At 34.8% G+C, this 19,268-nt stretch overlaps 1 protein-coding gene and 1 pseudogene across 2 annotated transcripts in view; one reads left to right on the plus strand and one right to left on the minus strand.

Annotated features, from left to right (window-relative positions):
- LOC146164247 (dynein axonemal assembly factor 1-like) overlaps positions 1-19,268 on the minus strand; it is a 32,945-nt gene continuing 13,677 nt past the window's right edge. Inside the window, exons 3-19 of one of the 2 annotated variants that reach the window (XM_083381045.1) lie at positions 13,238-13,268; positions 13,040-13,135; positions 12,387-12,605; positions 12,186-12,285; positions 12,040-12,117; positions 11,875-11,966; positions 9,327-9,435; positions 8,862-8,974; positions 8,247-8,413; positions 7,780-7,880; positions 6,894-7,005; positions 6,687-6,756; positions 6,203-6,406; positions 4,713-4,837; positions 4,435-4,533; positions 4,268-4,337; positions 1-959 (exon numbers count right to left, since the gene is read on the minus strand). In XM_083381045.1, coding sequence (XP_083237171.1) covers positions 913-959; positions 4,268-4,337; positions 4,435-4,533; positions 4,713-4,837; positions 6,203-6,406; positions 6,687-6,756; positions 6,894-7,005; positions 7,780-7,880; positions 8,247-8,413; positions 8,862-8,974; positions 9,327-9,435; positions 11,875-11,966; positions 12,040-12,117; positions 12,186-12,285; positions 12,387-12,605; positions 13,040-13,135; positions 13,238-13,268 — 1,833 coding nt within the window. In that variant the 3' untranslated portion in view covers positions 1-912. The remainder of the gene's footprint in view (positions 960-4,267; positions 4,338-4,434; positions 4,534-4,712; positions 4,838-6,202; positions 6,407-6,686; positions 6,757-6,893; positions 7,006-7,779; positions 7,881-8,246; positions 8,414-8,861; positions 8,975-9,326; positions 9,436-11,874; positions 11,967-12,039; positions 12,118-12,185; positions 12,286-12,386; positions 12,606-13,039; positions 13,136-13,237; positions 13,269-19,268) is intronic. The other variant, XM_083381046.1, reaches the window with a different exon arrangement.
- Positions 10,829-11,346, plus strand: LOC146164248 (uncharacterized; annotated as a pseudogene).

Below are 19,268 nucleotides of genomic sequence, written 5' to 3' on the forward strand. Positions count from 1 at the left end.
TCCAGAAATCGTATGTAATGACATTCGCTAGGCTCAATACACAACTAAGCCCAATTAAAAATATACCTTGACTGAGTAGGTACAAGAACATGCTTTGCAAATTGCAAAGACTATGGTGTGTAAAATGACTGATGAATTATTTTATTAGAAAGTAAGTACATTTATTCGTTGGACTTTGTTTAATGGCTGTATTTGTTATTAACATGAAGAAGTAACACAAGTGAAAACACATAAATACAATGCTATTATTTTATAAGTAGGGGGGCTACAAGGGTTGAGAGCTTATTAAAAGGGGCCATGAAGCACAAATGTTAAGAACCACTGTACTAAACAGTACAAAATTCAAAAAAATTGTTACAAATATCGTTTTCGATATTGTGAATGTTACAAAATTTGCCCTCATCGAAAACTCTTTTAAGGCATTGTTTTTCATTTTGAGGAGTTTTTCCTTAGAAAGTTCAAGTAAAACATTTATTCGTTACTAATACACAGTTAATAGAATGACAACAGTGAGTAAGATTGAATAGTATTTTTATGGAATGTCAAGCGTTGCAGGCCAACGCCTATAGAAACGCCATTTAGACCTAAAGAAAAAAGCTTATGTTCCCGAGTATCATTTTCTCACACTTGCAAACTAGAGAAAACATTTTGTTAGGGTATGGCGATTTCTGAATGATAGGTTTTACTTGGCTACCCTCTTAACGCTATATAACAAAACGTATAGGAAAATTCAATATAAAAACATAACAAAATTAAGAAAAACAAATAAATAAATAGCACTCTCGGTCGACAAATAAAAAAGCTAAACATAGCCTATAAAAGACGATAATAGTACTAAACACAAAATTCTACAACATTACAAGCAGCGAAAAACTCCTGTGAAAACTCAGTTTTAGATATTGTTCCAAGCACTTAATCCAGTCCAAATTCAAGTTCATCTTGATCAAGTATGTCATCTCCTAAAACAGATAAACTGTAAACGCCATAGGTAACAAATTAAAAAAATACAATAACAACTTTTTTACAAAATAACACCTCTGCCTGATCAGGCAGGTAATATATTAAAGTTAGCAACGCAGCCCATCTCAATATCGCTCAGCGTTATATTCGCGCTTGTTTAAAAAATATTATTGCCGCACTGCTAGGTGGGTCGTTACTTCAAAAATGTTTAAAAGTACTGCTCTAAACAAAATACCCTGAGATACTCTGGCCGAGTGGGATATACCCCACTTTGCAGATAGAAATATTGTATAATTGTGGTGAGGGCTAGATAGATCCAATAATATCAAATCGAAGCCGAAATCAAAAGCTAAGTCTCGGAACTCTTCCTATATTAGGGTGATATCGGTGCCGACCCGATACCAAATTGATATTGGAATAAGTTATGACTAGCGCTCCAACGCAGCAAGTTTTCCTTGAAAGGTAATTTATCTAAAAATAGTAGGTTAACAACTGAAGGTACCTAAACCTCTAAAGCTAAAGTATATTTGACCTTACCTTTTAGCAAAAGTCAATTTCACCTATCTACGCTCGTTTGATTAGGACGTCATTTTGTGTCGGTCGGATCGCGAAACATTAAGTAAAAAAATTGGGTATTGGAACGAAATATCAAGTATAAAAAAGTATCAGATATGTCTATTAGGGAGTATAATATATTAGGTATTTTTGTTTACAAGAGTAACCATAATATATAATTCTATACACAGGGTTACCATCTGCTCAGACCAAAAAATAAGCACGCTACACCAAAAAAATAAGCACGCTACTGATGACCAGGGCAAGATCCAGGATTCCGGGGGTGGAATCCAATCTTTTAGGCATACCGTCATAAAGTAAAATAAAAAGTTAAAAACACCTATTTTGGTATGTGCAAAACGTAGCTTATTTGCGCGTAGCGCGAAAAAAACAAATTGATCGAAAATTGGTAAAACTATTTATTTAAACTAGAAAGTCACTAAATTCGCTGTCTCTTCCTTAACGTACTTTGTTAACTGTCAAGGGACACACATAACGAATTGACAACGACTTAGGCGAGTTGTACTGTGCAGTGACCACTATAGTCTATAGGCCTACATAAAAAGCAGCATGTGACTCATGACCCATGGTTATCGAAGCCTGTAGCCCTGCACAATGTCGCTTTATAAACGCGTAAAAAAATATTATTACTTTCACAATTTATTGTTATTATGTAATATTATAATACTTTGTTTTATAATCTGGGTCAAATAACTTGGTAAATATAAAAAAATGACGTTTCTCACTCCTCCGTCAAAGTGAAATAATTGATAAAAAACACTTTTAGAAACTAAAATAAGACAAACTAAGCACACAACTCAAAAATAAGCACAAATCTTAGAAATAAGCACGGTATGGCAACCCTGTATATACAGAAGTGATAAACACTATTGGAAATTAAAATATGGCTTTTAGCTTAATATTGCTGTCTGTCTGAAACAGAGGGCTAATGTGTTAGTTTTTGGTGTTACAAAATTCACATTCGCATAAAAAAATTAATTTGTATGCTAAATGTATATTCCCTATACTGGAATAACATCGCTAAGAGTTTAGACCTAACGTGATGAATTTTCCCTATTGTTACGTGCTTAATTAGCACTACAAAATTATCACCGGTTGCTAATTACGCCGACTGTAAATTCTAACATTCATTATTAATTTAGCGCTTTTGTTCTTAAATGTAGGGCTGGGAATTAGGTTTTCGCATTTCGGGACATGTATATTAACGTAATATTTTTGTGCGTTCTGGTTTTCGCCGTTAATTGGACTCTAGACATGTTTTTCCTGTCTCTAAACAACTCTGCAAATCTCACGATCATTTATCGCTTGTTTTCCGCCGCGGTTTAACTTCTCACGAAAAGATCCGCCAAATGTTATCTTTCCACGAAACGGCCACCCTGTATGGCAGGCCTCGGGTTTTCGGGGGCGCGTCGGTTCCCGTGAAAAGGAGTTTTGTTTTAGCGTATTACGAGCGGCTGACCGCCTACAGCTCAATAGACGTCTGGGTGTAGCCTTGTGAAATTAGCGAGTAAAACTTTAAGTTTCATTATGCTCTGTCTGTCGGTTGTTTGTAAGTAATTGTGAGTGTCTAAGTGTCATTATTGTTTGTGGTGTAGTAATATTTTACTCTTGCAACCAATACATCTGTACATTGGGTTTTCTTGTTGTGGTCTTTAATATAAGTTCTCTTTGGTAGGTTATTTAATGCCCGAAAATAAGGACTCACTAACGGCTTTACAGAAGGCCTAGGTAATTTTCTAGAATTACTAGTTAAAGTCGTAACATTATGGAATTGCCAACATAGTTATATATAAAAAAAAATTTGGTAGAGTCGTTTTGGAATATTTTGCTGCTCCTGAAACCGGAAATACTTCTGCTGTCCATCCCTGCTGAAAGGTTTAGACAGCAATACAGTCATCCAGACAATATTAGGTTATTTATGTAAACGCATTCTTGATGTAAAATATTGTCAAATATCGGAGACAATAATAAAACACGTTTAATGCCGGTCATATAGGTCTTAAATTATGTTATGTCATGTTTATTTAAATTTCGCGGTCATTAGAAAAGATGTACCTTTTCCAACAACGCTTTTCGCAACATAACATTCGCTAGTTAATCGTGAGGCGATTGAACAACCATTTTTTCAAAATATTTAAGAATGCAAGAGTCGTCGGTGGATTACTTATGGTTGCGTAAAATAAAATAAAACATCAGAATTAAATTACCGCTTCAGATCGTGTGTAAGATATAAGTATAAATCGACCCCTAATAATGAGATAGTTTTATCCAAACGGACCGCTGTCAAAAGTATCATAAATGACTAGTCGTTATGGGCGGCATCCAGCGGGACACGAAGCCTTTTTTTTCTTCAAAGGGACCTTTTAGACATTACGCACACTCAAATCAATGCGCTAACTAAAAGCAAAATTTATGCGAACTTTATCCAGATAAAAAAAAGTTTTTTTGCGATCTTTGCGAATGTTTTGCATGTTTAAAAGCTGGCAAAGTTTCGAGAGTCTAAAAACATATTTTGTAAGTTTACAACAAACTTACAAAATTTCTGAATGCAATTATATTGCACTTGTTTTATATGTTAATCAGTTCGCACGTGCTGAGTCAGACTTTCTACAAACTAAAATTCATCCAAAGGAACTAGTTTGTTGTGCAAATAAACTAAGTTCACGCATTTTCCCTTTGATTTGTGTTTTTTTTTCTCCTACGAAGTTCTACTAAGTATTGCGAGACATACCGTTGGGGGTCGAGTTTGTTGTTTCTCCGTTTTCTTTCAAACTGTTTTTATGTATTTCGGATTTGTCAATCTGGAAGTAAAATATATTATAAGACCTCAAAGCTTAGAATCACAAACCAAATTGAAGATTATAACATTATTAAGGCACTTGTATAAATCAGGTTTACCTTTTGGAAACATTCTACAACCAATTTGTCTGAAGGCTTCTCAGCAGGTTCGTCTAGGTAGTTATCTTCCAACACTTCAATCTTAGGTCGAACAGTTTGCTGCAATACACACGAATGTAATAAAATTTGAACAATGTCTATTATTTTAGTGCAAGCTTATGCGTTGAGGGCTATAAAGATATAAAAAGCATATAACAAAACAGAGTTTCGCAGTAAATGGTCAAAAACAGAGTTTCGCAGTAAATGGTGTGGCACTATTGATAATTTATTTTAACTACCAGAAATTCATTTTCTTCATTTTGGAAATCGTCAATTTCTACTTCCTCCAAGTCTGGAAGATCATCCAGATCGAACTTCGTTTCATCATGTTCTTGCAGTTTGATAACTTCGATAGATGATTCGTCTGGTTTAAACCAAACCGCATTTTAACTAAGTTGACTAAATAGACGTAATTTATTATATTAAAGGCTACATGATTTGACATTGTAAAAGGGGCAAGTTTATATGTAAACCAGAAAGGAGGTAATCTTGGGTGTTTAACTTGCTCGTGAAACTTCTTGAAAATATAGTTGTGTAAAGATGGAATACTTTAGCTCTAATTAATTTTAAGAAAAAACACTCCTATGTTAAAGAAATTTAATTTAAACCCCCAAATAATAGTGGTTATAATACAGCTTTTGAGTACAGAAAGCTACTCAAGTTTTAATACATAATACTTGGCCTATTGGGGTTTTACCGGCGGTGTTAAGTATTCGTCGTTTTGAATAACTGCTATGTCTATTTAACTCGGTAAATACAATAATTTTTCGCATTTAGCGCAAATCACATTTTTCTTTCTTGCATATTTTATCCCAGTTACAGAGAAGCTTTGTGGCCCTAAAACGCTGGCGTACCATGGCAATCTATACACCAGGGGTCGGCAATTATTTTTTACAGCTGGCCGAATGAGAAACATAAAAAAGTTGTGTTAGACCGGGTTAAAACGATGATCTCAAATACACACAATATGACGTCATGCTATGATTCTATGAATTAAGTTAGCCTAAGGAACCTGTAATTACGTTAGAAGTTATGCGCAAATGTACAACTGAAGTTAAAAAAAAACAGCTACCAAGGTCTGCTTTACATTATAGTTTTGCCAACTCAATCCAAATAAACGCATTTTTCGCAGGACACGGGGGCTATTTATAGTTGTCATTTCAATCCAAAACTGAATACATCAAATGTTTTAATTATGAAAAAAAATAGTGAATCGAATTCCATTGAAACCTGAGTTCGAGGAAACACATTCGCACGAACAAGGGACTTTTCCGGCACCGCGATTTGTTGTTTCCAATAAATACTTTTTAGATATAGCAATAATATAATTTTGTTTTAAACAAACAGTTTGACTAAAAATACACAATAGTAAACTTATTCAACCTGTCGGCATTGGAGTGCATTATGAAAAACGACACGATTATTCTGCATATTGTTGAGTGTGATAATAGTGCTTTAAAAAATAATAGGAATTTTGAGTATATCATTACCTTTTACACAAAACGCCGGCCCTGTTCTAATGAAAGTCATTACTAAAACAAGAAATTAGCATAAAAAAGTCAAACAATTAAAATTAATGAACTCACTACGCGCCTATCAATATTGTACATGGCAATCACAGAAAACAAAACAAATTGCTATAACTATGAATACTAAACGTTGAAATAAATTTACCACCAATGCATTCCATTAAAACACGGGAATACATTACAAAAGCACCTGATTTTACCTGGAAGCTCTGTAATAAACTTGCTTTCCTTATCCGAGACAGTTCTTTCCACATTTGTATCTACGAACTTGCAACTTTCGTCAGGTGAAGTATGCGTGATGTTCGCACCTTTCTCTACTTTTGCGTCCGCGAGGTTCTCGATGTTATCAACTTCATTTTGTAATTTATCGTCAAACATTGGAACCGCTGCAACCGCTGCTTCAACTAGATTTAAGAAAATTACGACTTATAGGTACTCCTGAAATCAAATATTTTGATTAAAATTTGTTTAATGTAAACTATATTTTTTTTCGGTTGAACAACCTATATTAAAAAACACTATATTTTAAATTTTAAAATGTTTCAAGAGATCTCAGAACAATGGCGGCAGCAATTTATCAACATATGTACTAAAATAAATGTAAAGTTTTAGCTATAAAATAATATTAGGACCCATTTTATTGAAACAGTTTTGCAAAAAATTATATAAAACAATTAAAATTACCTGTTGTTACTGTGCTATCCCGGTTGTCTTCGGCTTCTTTCCTTATATTGTGTAGGTAATCGATGCTCTTCTATCAAATGATCACCAAAAAAATGCGTCAAAAAAAAGAAAAGAAAAACACTTTGAGACAAAGATATATAACCAAAGAATCAATAAAAGGTTTTTAGAGAAATAAAAAAGATACAGAAAATAATAAGAATACGGAACCTGTATTTTTTGCCTTTCCATGTTCACCCATCGCTGCCTTTCAGCTTTCTCCATTTCGTGACCGCCACTATGCCAGGCTTCTGCGCATGCGCGATCACGAGGAAACACTGGCCTGTGAAATAAAATGCAGTTTTGTAACGAATTTGTAGGACTTAAAATCATCTGAGAAATGTTTGCCAATACGATAAATATGATGTTAAAAAAAAGTTATTGGCCTTCCGAATTAAATACTTAACTTTCAAAATACAAATTGTAAATCTTGTCACCACTTTTTGTATATGCAACAAGTGATACACCGTTTTATTTAACAGTTAAACAAAATAAACCAAGAATATGATATATATTAGATAATGACAAGCCTGTTGTAATAACAACAAAATGCCATCATACCAAAATTTGATTTCTAAAATTGGGATAAAATCACTTTATTTTCAAGGAGACAACATAACATCTGAATGTCTGTTTTTGGCATGCTTTCTAATAAAAACAAATCTATGTGCTTAACAGGGAGCGGGAAATTGAGAAGTATATTTTGTAAATTGTACAATAAATCATTGTTTATTAGAATTTTACGAGAAAACTTTGGCTAAAATGTCTTCCATACCAAGTCTTCATGGAGATTAGTGCTGTAACATTTTTTTACGTATGACAAATTTCAAACGTTTTCAAACTCTACGGCGCGCAAACTTTACCTGATTAATTGGCAGAAGTTGCAAAGTTGAGTTTCTTTATTTCTACTAATTTAATTGTATTAAATGCAACGTAGAATGTCTTAAGCACTCAGGCTTGTCCCAGTAACGTTGCAAAAGTCTATGGACGCCACGAAATGAATTGTACATAATTTCGTAAATCGGTGTAAATGTAGAATGCATGATATCAGTCTCACCTGTCATCCAAATAGGTGAGTTCCTTGAGACGAACAATTAGATTCTTTCGGTAGAATCTGATTTTTTTGATTACGGGATTTCCCATCAAGTTAAGAACTCTCTGTTAGATTAGAATTAAATGTTTATTTGTTTCGAAGTGTCTCTAGTTAAATCTTGGTCGTAATCCGCATTACTAATACTGACAAGCTAAAAATAAATCTTAAGATTAGGTTAACTTGCTGCAGTTGGCCATCTGTATACGCGTATCGCTATTTTGGTTATCTTGTCACGTAAAACAAATACATGTATCTACGAGTAACTGGATCGTATTTGCGAAAAAAATCAGCTAAGTTAGAAGGTAAATATAAATATGCTGTTGCTACCAGGCATAGTATATTTAAAATAGGTTCCTCTGGTATATATTTCTTTAACCAACGTTTCGGCTTACTTACTAAATAGAAGGTAAATATGTTTTATAAATATTTACCAAATTCGGCATAGCTTCAAGCACGTCAACAATACTGGGATCCTCGATGTGGTTGTGAGAAAGATCAAGAACGCTGACGGCTTTGCATTCTTTTAGGTGTTCAACAGCTTCAACCGTGGATATATGGTTATGCGCTAGTTGCAAGCTCTCAAGGCGAGGAAGACAAGCTGTTAAAATTTTACAACAAATTTGCTTTTTGTGTTTGTAAAAATCCCAGCGTTTTTCGGCTTATTAGTGTATGAAATCGTACAACTAATTCGAAACGGGATATACCTGGAACATAGAAACCGTGACATAAAACAGACTGAAATCACAAGTTAAAAAGCTCATACTTTGAAATCAGTGTTTTTGTGCGAATGCAAAAACATACAAATGTAATTACAACACAGAAAAACCTTTTATTTGCCTTATTAAGCTGTATCTTAAAACAAAATAATTTCAGAGGCAGCGTTAACAGTAATGCTGGCTTGGAGGATAATTCTATAGTAAGACAAAAAAAATTACATAAAAGAAGTATAGATTGCGATAACAAAGGCGAGCCTTCTATTTTTTAAATGTTATTTGTACTCGCTATTATATTTTTAATGAGTTACTGGTCGACATTATTTAACTTACATAAATTTTCAATTTTCAACAGTTGATTGTTGGAAATGTTCAGCACCCGTAGATCTTGAAGTGTTTCTAAATTTTCAATCTTGTCGATAAGGTTCTGTTGTAAATAAAGACACCTGCAAGCAATATGTAAAATGTGTCGTTAAAAGCGAACAAATAACGAAATAAAATATGTTATCTGAGCTTGCTACTTAAATGGATATTATAAAACACTAACAAATCGATTGTCATTTTCCATTAGTGAGTATTGTTTTACTGAACTTAGTTTTAGTTTGTAATTTAAAACATTTGTGAATAACAGACGACAATTTAACTGCAATTTTGGAGCCATTTGTGAGCTCACAGAAAAACTGTATAGAGTGACTTTTGTTTACAAGTGCTAAAACTGATAGATTTATATTTGACCTGGCAATGAAAATATTTATGGAACTATTTTAAAATAACAATAAAGTACTGAATTAACCATACCGAAGTTGAGTCAACTTTTCAATGTTCTCGATTTTGCGCAAACCATTTACTTCCAACCAAATGCATTTCAAGCCGGTGTATTCATCAAGGTTCTCGATCCTCCACCAACCTTGGACAAAAATATTTTTTAAACTGTTACAAGAATATGTTTAGGTAATTAGAGATTGGTATCTCGCGCTTTACCAAGAATAAAGGCAGGTGTATTTAATCTGGTAAATATGTGATTGTGAGATAAAACAAGCATAACACTGGTCGACATGATTTTTATTTTCTGGCTAAAATGGTGACTTGTAAGATAATTTGCTTACGCTGATTACGAATATGAAGTCGCTTTTTTTCTATCACGTCAAGATTTTTTATAATTTGTGATTTAAAATTTTGCATTTCACTACTAATAGCAGCATGTTCTATGAAGTATTTCTTGCTGTTGGGTCATAGTTGTTATTGCCATAGTCAGCAGAATATAACACCTTTTGTCAAAAATGTCTATTATGCCTATTTCGGTGTAAAATTAGGGGACCAAGACAAGCCGTGGGCCCCGCACAAAGTGTGTCGTACTTGTGTGTCATCATTAAGGCAGTGGAGCATTGGAAAAACAAAAAATCTTGCATTTGGTGTGCCAATGGTTTGGAGAGAACCGAATGGACATGGAAAAGAATGTTACTTTTGCTCATGTGTTGTTTTTGGATTCAATGTAAACAATAAGCATAAAATTCAATACCCTAATTTGCCTTGCGCAATACGACCGATTCCCCATGGGCCAGATGTCCCAATTCCATTGCCTCCAAACAGCTGAGGAAGATTTTCTCAGCGAAGAGACTTTGTCTGAAGAATGTTCCGAGTATGAGTGTGATGATTATCAGCAACCAAAGTTCAATCAAGCGGAACTAAATGCTTAGTCAGAGATTTAAATTTGCCAAAAGAGTTTGCTCTTATTGTGGGTTCCAGATTAAAAGCCAAACGTATGCTTAGCACCGATGCCAATTTTGCTTGGTATAAGCATCGTGAGAGAACGCTTGATTGCCTCCGAACCCTCTTTAGTCTATTGTGTGTATGTTCAAGGTCTTAGAGAAATTGGGAACAGAGTATATTTCCAGTGACTGGCGCCTCTTTATTGATGCATCAAAGTCAAGCTTAAAAGCTGTATTGTTGCACAATACAAATCAATTTGCTTCTATCCCTGCAGCTCATTCAACTAGCATGAAGGAGTCTTACGAAAATATGAAACTTTTGCTTTCAAAGTTGCAATATAGAACCCATACACGGAAAGTATGCGTTGATTTTAAAGTCCTAGATATGCTACTGGGTCAACAATCTGAATTTACAAAGTACCCTTGTTTTATGTGTGAATGGGACAGCCGAGACAGGAGAAATCATTGGATTAAACGTGAGTGGCCGTTGAGGGAGTATCTCTTACACCAGGCTATCAAAATGTTGTACAGCCCGCTCTTATCGACAGATGTAATGTTATACTTCCACCATTACATAGTAAACTGGGTCTCATGAAACAGTTTGTAAAAGCTCTTAACAAAGCAGGTGCAGGTTTTAAATACATTTGGGAAAAGTTTCCTCACTTAAGTGCCAAGAAAGTTGAACAAGGTGTATTTGTTGGACCTCAAATCAGAACACTCACCAAAAAACCCAAATTCTTACTAGCATGACGGATGTGGAAAAAAAAGCATGGCTCTCTTTCACAGAAGTTGTATCTAAATTTCTTTGAAATACTAAAGACCTGGATTGCCAAAATATTGTAGAAAACATGTTGGTTTCTTATCAAGCACTTGGGTGTCTTATGAGTTTAAAGGTTCATTTTCTACACGCACATTTGGACAATTTTCCTAAAAACTTGGGTGACATGAGTGAGAAGCAAGGTGAACGTTTTCACCAGGACATCAAAACCATGGAAACGCGGTATCAAGGGTGATGGGATGTAACGATGATGGCGGACTACTGTTGGTGCCTGAAACGTGACTGCGAAGCTAAAAGAAGAAAATTCATGCCAAAGACCAATAAGAAATAATAAAGAAAAGTTGTTTGAATGAAAAGTTTATTGAGTAAATAAACATGATCATGTGCTATTGGGGTTAAGGTTTAAGCTAACACAATCTCAAACTCAATTGAGAAGTTAAGCACCTCGTAGGTGCGTGTTTCGTTTTACGTACGGAGCTCGTGACCTGTAATAGGTGGCACAAACGCCCTTAATACAACCGTTTTTGAGTAAAATTTTCATTCAATTTTTGCAAAAAAGTGTGACGTGATGGGTAAATTCTGACTGCAAATTCGGAATCAGCATAGTTAAATTAGGTAAACTCAATAAATTATTTAAAAAAAATGAAAAAAAAGTTGAAAAATGTCGCCTAGTGAATCTAACGACAACAGGTAGCTAGAAATTAAAAGAAATTTAAGCTATAATGGTTCATTAAGCTTCTATAATTGTTATTATTTGGTCTTAAGATGTGTTTAACGAAACATATAGTAGCTTATTTGGACGTTAAAATGTAGGCCGTGTAGGTCTCTATGGATAGGTCGTTTGACTAATCAAAGAAACCTTTGTAATGAAGATATAAGTTGTCGTTGAGATAGGGTGTAGAGTAAAGTTTCTGCTCCTTGCATATTTTTTTTAATGATTCCTTGGTCATTCTGTAAAATACATTATTGCCCATTAAAAGCATATAGACGTTATTACTGTGCGCATGTTAAAATCAACTTTAACCTTGGATAGTTCAGCATTTCTTTTTCCTCTCTTTCCCTCTTCGCTTTCTCTTCTGCGGTTTCAGCGATGACAATTTCTCTGTATTTTACCAAAAATAAATAAGGTACACACTTGCTTAAATTTGTAAAATAACCCAAGTTTATTACGTGTTTACGGGCTCAATCTTCTTAGAAATGTCTTTAGAGATCGGTGCTTTATCGTTTTCACCAATCTCCAGGTAGACAGAAGTGGTATTTTCACGTTTTTCTAAAAGTAATTCACTGTATCATCCACCAATTTTAGAAATAAATATACACTTAGAAAAATATATAACTTTAAATATGAACTAATTTATTTATAAAACAAACCTTGGGCTTCTTGTTTATCTTGATCAATTACATCCGGAATAATCTTAGAAGTATTTATTAGTTTTTCGCATTCAGGTTGTGCATGTTGCTCTGCTGGTTCGGTGCTTATGTTAGAAATTGTGGTTTGTTCCGGCACTGCATGTTCATGTGCCCTTAGGTTCATTTCCTGTACGAAATCTTCAACCGTGCGACCAGACGGGATGAGTTTTTTTGCTTCATCTGAAAAATAACAGTTTTTACAAAAAACATAAAAAAAAATAAAAATCTTTTGGAAGCCAAATGGTAATATTTACAATAAAACTCATAGTGGGTAAAACTTTTTTCAATTTTAAATGTTAAAGAAACGCTTGGTATATTTTAAATCAACAAGTAATTTAAAAAAAAGTATACCAAAGTATAATTATTTTATATACAAAATCACAATTAGTTTAACCGTTCGATTGGGAATCTAGGTTGCTATTCCAATGTTCAACTAAGCCATACTTTAGACTAAAATTCTGAGTAAATCAAATTGAATAACACAGGATATAACATCCATAATTCAATTGCTACAAATTGCTACATTGTTTATTAAGGTGACGGAAACTGCTAATCAGTATCATAAACTCGTCTCATTATTGAAAAAGAAGAGACATTTTTATTCCTAAACTTGCCAAATCTCCGTTTTTGGACGCTTTTCGCATCAGATGACAGTCTCCACCCGGGGTAGAGACATTCGAGCTTGTCCATGTCGATATCACACAATGATGCTAAAGCATGCCATAGTGATTTATAATTAGTGGCGGTTTTAATAGTAAATGTAAATTCATTAACTGTAAATACAGTTAGTGGATATGCTTTTAGTGACTTACCTTCCCGCGTATCTTCCAGATTTTGCTTTTCCTGAAAAAGAAATACATTTAACACATAGACAACATACAGAACATCAGAAGCTGGTAGTAGTACACATATTTCGGTGTTATAATTACCATAATTCAGCATAAAAATGGGTATTTTTAAAGGGTGATTGGTTTACCTTTATGAATGACAAAATTAAATAAAAAGGGGGTTATCACGAGCCATATCGAGCGGCTTCGCTTGATATTTGTTAATAATATAAAGAGGGTTTATAGACAAACCCATAGACAAACATCTAAAGGCATTTTTGTTAGTATGTGTAACATGCTCAGTCTAAATGTAGCGCGCTGTATATAGTCGAGTACTTATTCAATCCATTCCAAACACACCACACAACATTGCTTTTTAGTTTTAACACTTTTTTACGTTTTCCTTAATAATAAGAAATAGGTACGACAGCGCACATAATTGTGATAATTTTGTATGAAAGAGTTAACGCTTTTACACCAGGAGCTTTATAATAAAGGTGTATCCCAGACAACAGCTAAAAGGCGATTTACGTTAGTTTAAGTGACGTGAGTATTCAATTGTAGCACGCAATAACCGAGAAACAGTATCCATGGTGTTTAACTGGTAAATACTTTACAGCAGTGATCTCCAACCAAGTGGGGTCGCCATACCCACCCGATCTGTTAGAAATTAGTGCATTTCTAAGCAAAAAGGTCTACGACAATTAGTGCATCCAATGGCAGAAAAGTCCGACTTTTAGACCTTGAGGTCGTGGCAATGCACTAATTTGGACCTTTAGGTAAGCTCCCGGCGTAGATAGAATATTTAGAAAAATTGAAAATATTCGCTGAAAATTCACAAAAGATTACAAAAAGTGTGAGATTGTATTAATATCACTTGACCCACCCTAACCCAAACGCTAACCCGAACCCTAACCCAATTAAAGTGCGTTAATGTAATAATTATTAGAATGCTGGGGGGAAAAAAAACTTTCGGTGGGCATAAGATAGTTTCTTGTCCATGGTATATAGGATTGTTACGTCACAAAATGAGATAATGGGGCCTAAAGCGTTTATGTAATTAAAAATTCAACGCACTTTATTTGGGTGCTGGCTAGCGTTTGGGTTTATAGGTGGGTCAAGTATTATTAAACTTAATCTTTTTAAGCACATTGTTAGGTCAAATTAGTGCATTGTCTGAGACCTCAAAGTCTAAAAGTCGGACTTTTTGATCCTTTGGATGCACTAATTGTCGTAGACCTTTTTGCTTAGAAATGCACTATTTTCTAACGGATCGGGTGCCATGCCTCACTAAATTTCTGCTGTTTTAGTACGATTTATATATTTTGTTTTCTTTACAATGACGTCACGCTAATAAACGTGAATGCGTACATCAAATTTTTCTGGGTCGCCATAACTCACTAAATGTTTGCTGTTTTAGTACGATTTATATATTTTGTTTCCTTTACAATTACGTTAAGCTAATAAACGTGACTGAGTAGCAAAAATAAGTTTGTTTCTTCTAAATAAAATAGGTGTTTTAGCTCTTAAGAACTGGTAGGTTACAAAGATTTTAGCAAAAAAATATTTACTTTTGGATTTCGATGCAATTAATTTTTACCCGCAATTAATTTTTATTTTGTGAGTTACTATTTTCAACGACATCGCTTTGTTTTTTAGCAAAATTTAACGCAACGAGCATATTAAAAGCGAAAACCGTAAATCGCTTGAAGTGGAGTATGGAGGTTATGCTTATGCAAAGTGGAGCCGCGTATTCAAAAACTGGTGGACACTATGTGTGCCAATTTCAAATTCATAATTTGAATAAAACTACCTAAACGAAAGCATTTTGGTGCATATATGTAGCGACAGTTCTCTGGAAATGTTTATAATTTATGCATATTTACTGGTATTACTTAGTTCCAGCAATATTTAAAATATTTTTATTTCTATCTGATTTTATGTAAATTGGGGTCACCTATTGAAAAGGTTGGAGACCACTGCTTTACAGTATCTAACATCGACAGAGGTGTCCGACTGTCCTTAATATACACAGGGAATAGCAAGTATAAAGACGCCACAGCTTTGTTTAAACACACAACGTATTGCGTTAATTACAACGGTAATTACTTTATATCGATTGGGCAACGCATTTAGTTCAAGCCTTTTTGCCAACCCAAGTTTAGGGGTCATGTTATTAAACTGGGAAATAACAATTAAATTAGCAACAGCAGGTATTTCGTCTAGTAAAATGACGATATTATACTTCCAAGATTTTATTGTAGGACAGCCAAACTAACTGCATGTAATTAGTATTTATAAAACAATTAAAAACACTGCACGCGATTATGCGTTTTTTTAGGGGGGGGGGGGAGAGATTGATATGGGCCGAAAATCACCCGCCTTAACTTATGTCTCAGATACGAAAGGGGTAGTTGCCAGGGTTTAATTTTAGAATCGTTTTACAATCAAAATATTTTATTCATTTATTATTTTTTTTTTTGGCCGCTTCAAAACAAAAATTCGATTTCCAGAGACAGTGACAAACTGGCACTTGACGCCTGAAAGCTTTACCTTCAAGAAAATTTTCAGGCTTTTTTAACTGATGATTCAATCTGGCGACGTAGTTCACGAACGTCATATAAATGAAGTTTCTAGCAATGCCTCCCTGCTTTACGATGGGTGAAACTTCATTTTATACTGGCCTTGCCTCTTCATGTAATACCGCGATAATAAATTAAAATACGGCAAGGTATTTGGGAAATGATCGAGAAATATATTTGATAAATAGAATTTACGTAGATAATGAGTGCGGCCATGTTATTGAATTTTGACGAGGTAACTTGTTTAAAAAGCAAATATAATAATTCTCTTAAAATTATTTAACGCCTATAGTTTGCTATGCTTTTGCAAATTTTGCTCGGTAATATTTTACCCTGGCTTGGTCCGCATTCAGCTTTATGTTTTGCTTGCTGCGGCCCTTGTACAATTTCAATTTGTTTAGGCCTGGTGTTGACATGTTTGATTAGAGTAAAATGCGCAACAGGTGCAAATAGAAAGGCGTACACTGCCACCAGATTTCGCATTTATATTTGCGGCAGTAAAATATGTTGTTTTATAACAGTAGTAGGTTATTTTACTAAGTGAAGCCTCTTTCTTAAATGCAAGTCGCACGCACCCAGTTTTACACCGAAAAGCCATCGCAGACTCGCCGAATCTGTCGATCTATGATGCAAGCAGAGCAAGCCAGAAAAACAACTGGCCTGCAGTGAGGTTCGAACTCACGACCTCCGGTCAAGCCGGGACCGTCGCTCTACCAACTGAGCTATGCAGGCTCTGAGAGGAGCGAGTCGAGAAACAACCATGCGCCAATACTTGCACATTTTGCTAACAAGCAACTTCACAACTGGGGCACCCAGTTTTACTAACGCAGCCACTTCGAATAATGAACGTTGCACGCGCGGGACAATGAAGCACAGCATGATGTCAGCAGCCACTTAGTCCCTTCGCGAGTTGAACCAAGGAAGCGATATAAACGAATTCTGTATCGAGTTTTCTGCCGCTAGGTAGGAGTAGATAGCTACAAAGAGCTAAAACGATGACGTCACAATATTTTAGGTTTTTGGCCCCCCAGTCAGAGGCCCCTAGGGGTACAGCTTCATCAACCTCGACATCGCACCTTCATACCACTCTACGATATGTCTGAAAATTTGAAAGTTCTACCATATCTACTTTTTGTATAAAGCTTCGGACAAAAATTGGTCTGAAACATGCCATAGGAAACCATAAAAGAACTAGACGGGGGTGCGGTTGTTGTATATTTTGTCAGGGGATATATTTTCAGGGCTTAGTGTTTATTTTCAATTTTTATTTATTTTAATTTTTTTTTTTTTAATTTTTTTTTTAATATTTTGTATTGTGTACTTTATATTATATATTTTGTTTTTCATTTTCCTTAACTTGTTTCTGCAAGAAAAAACAGATATGGGCCGAAAACTTCCCCACTTAAAATATGCCTTTGATGCGAAAGGGGTTCAAATATGGCGTAGAATTTGGGGAATGATCGAAACATATATTTGATAAATAGAATTTACTTAGATAATGCATATGGCTATTTTATTAAATTTTGACCAGCTTACGTGTTTGAAAATCAAATATTATCATTCTCTTAAAGACTAAAAATGGTTTAACGCCTATGGTTTGCTATACTTTTGCAAACTTTCACTAGGTAATTTTTTACCATAGCTTGGTCCGAGCAATCACTGTTAAAACAGGCTTTAAATCTGTCGTTTCAAACAATATGAAAAACACTATTACGTGCCTAATACGCAAACTATTAAATCGAAAGTTTTGCTAGATAAGTTTAGGCCTGATGTTGGTATGCTGGTTGGAGCAAGATGCACAACAGGTGCTAACAGAGAGGCGTAGACTGCCTTAAGATTTCGCATTTAAACTTGCGGCGGTAAATACACCCTATTGACACTTAATTATTAGGCGAAGCTTATCGCGGAAGTAATTGGTCGCCCCAAAAAATGCTGACGCCGCATTTAAAGCAAGCATTATAAATGTGTCGCCGATATTCTGCCTTGAACATCCCTACTCGAAATGCTTCCCTCCGTTAATTTTACGGTGGGTGAAACTTTATTCACGGCCTTACCTCTTTGTGTATTACCGCGACAATACGATGAAATACGATTTGGAGAATATTGGAAACATCGTATTTGGAGAATATTTGCTATTTGCACCTGTTCTGTATGTTACTTCAATCCAACATATCTACACACAATTATAAGTTGTGTATAATAATATAATAACTTATGGCTTTGAAGCGAAGGGGGTTCAAATATGGCGTAGATTTTGGCAAATGATCGAAACATACATTTGATCAATAAAAATTTACGTAGATAATGCTTACGGCCATGTTATTACATTTTGGTCAGCTAGCATGTTTAAAAAGTCAATATTTTCATTCTCTCTAAATGATTTAACGTCTATGGTTTGCTATACTTTTTCCAACTTTTACTGTGTAAATTTTTACCATGCCTTGGTCTGAGCAATCACTGTTGAAACAGAGTTTAAATCTGTAGTTTTTAGCAATATGCAAACACGTTTATGTGCCTAATAAGCCACGTTTTATATTGAAAGTTTTGCCAATTTAAATCCAATAAACGCAAGATTTATTTATTTATGACGCCATGTTATGACGTAGCTTTGTAACGTCGTCGTTAAGAATGCGTTAAACTTAAGCTTTTTGTTGTTGCGGCCCTTGTATAATTATATTTGCTTAGACCTGGTGTTGATATGTTTGAATGGTGCAACAATTACAACATGTGCTAACAGAGATGTGTACACTGCCTGTAGGATTCGCATTTAAATTTGCGGTGGTAAAATATTTTGTGTTGTAAGAGCAATAGGTTTTTTTACTTAGAGAGGCCTCTTTATGAAAGGCAAGTCGCATGTGCATAGTTTTACTAGGCAAGCCACTTCCAACACAAATGTTGCACGCGCGGGACAATAGGGCGCAGCAGGGATGCCAGCAGCCGCCTCGTCGCGACGCGAGCTGGACAAAGCAAGCGAATATGAACGAATTCTGTATGAAAGTTTTTCTGCTGCTAGATGGCTGTCGTTAGCTACAAAGTGCTAAAACGCAATATTTCAGGTTTTTACCCCCCAAGCAAAGGTCCCTGGAGGTGCAGCCTCATAAACTTCTACAAAGCACCTACATACCACTTTACGCCATGTCTGAAAATTTGAAGGTTCTACGATGTATACTTTTTCTATAAAGCTTCGGACAAAAATCGGTCTGAAACATACCATAGGAAACCATAGGAAACCAAAAAAGAATAGCGGCAAAAACAAGATATGTCCCGAAAATAAATTTTCGGCCCATATAACTAGACGGGGGTGCGGTTGTTGTATATTTTGTGAGGGGGTATATTTTCAGGGCTTAGTGTTTATTTTCAATTTTTACTTTATTTTAATTTTTTTTTTTGTATTTTTTTGAATTTTTTTTTAATATTTCGTATTGTGTACTTTA

This window comes from Ascidiella aspersa, chromosome 2 (genome assembly GCF_963924565.1).
Source record: "Ascidiella aspersa chromosome 2, kaAscAspe10.2, whole genome shotgun sequence".
Lineage (NCBI taxonomy): Eukaryota > Metazoa > Chordata > Ascidiacea > Phlebobranchia > Ascidiidae > Ascidiella > Ascidiella aspersa.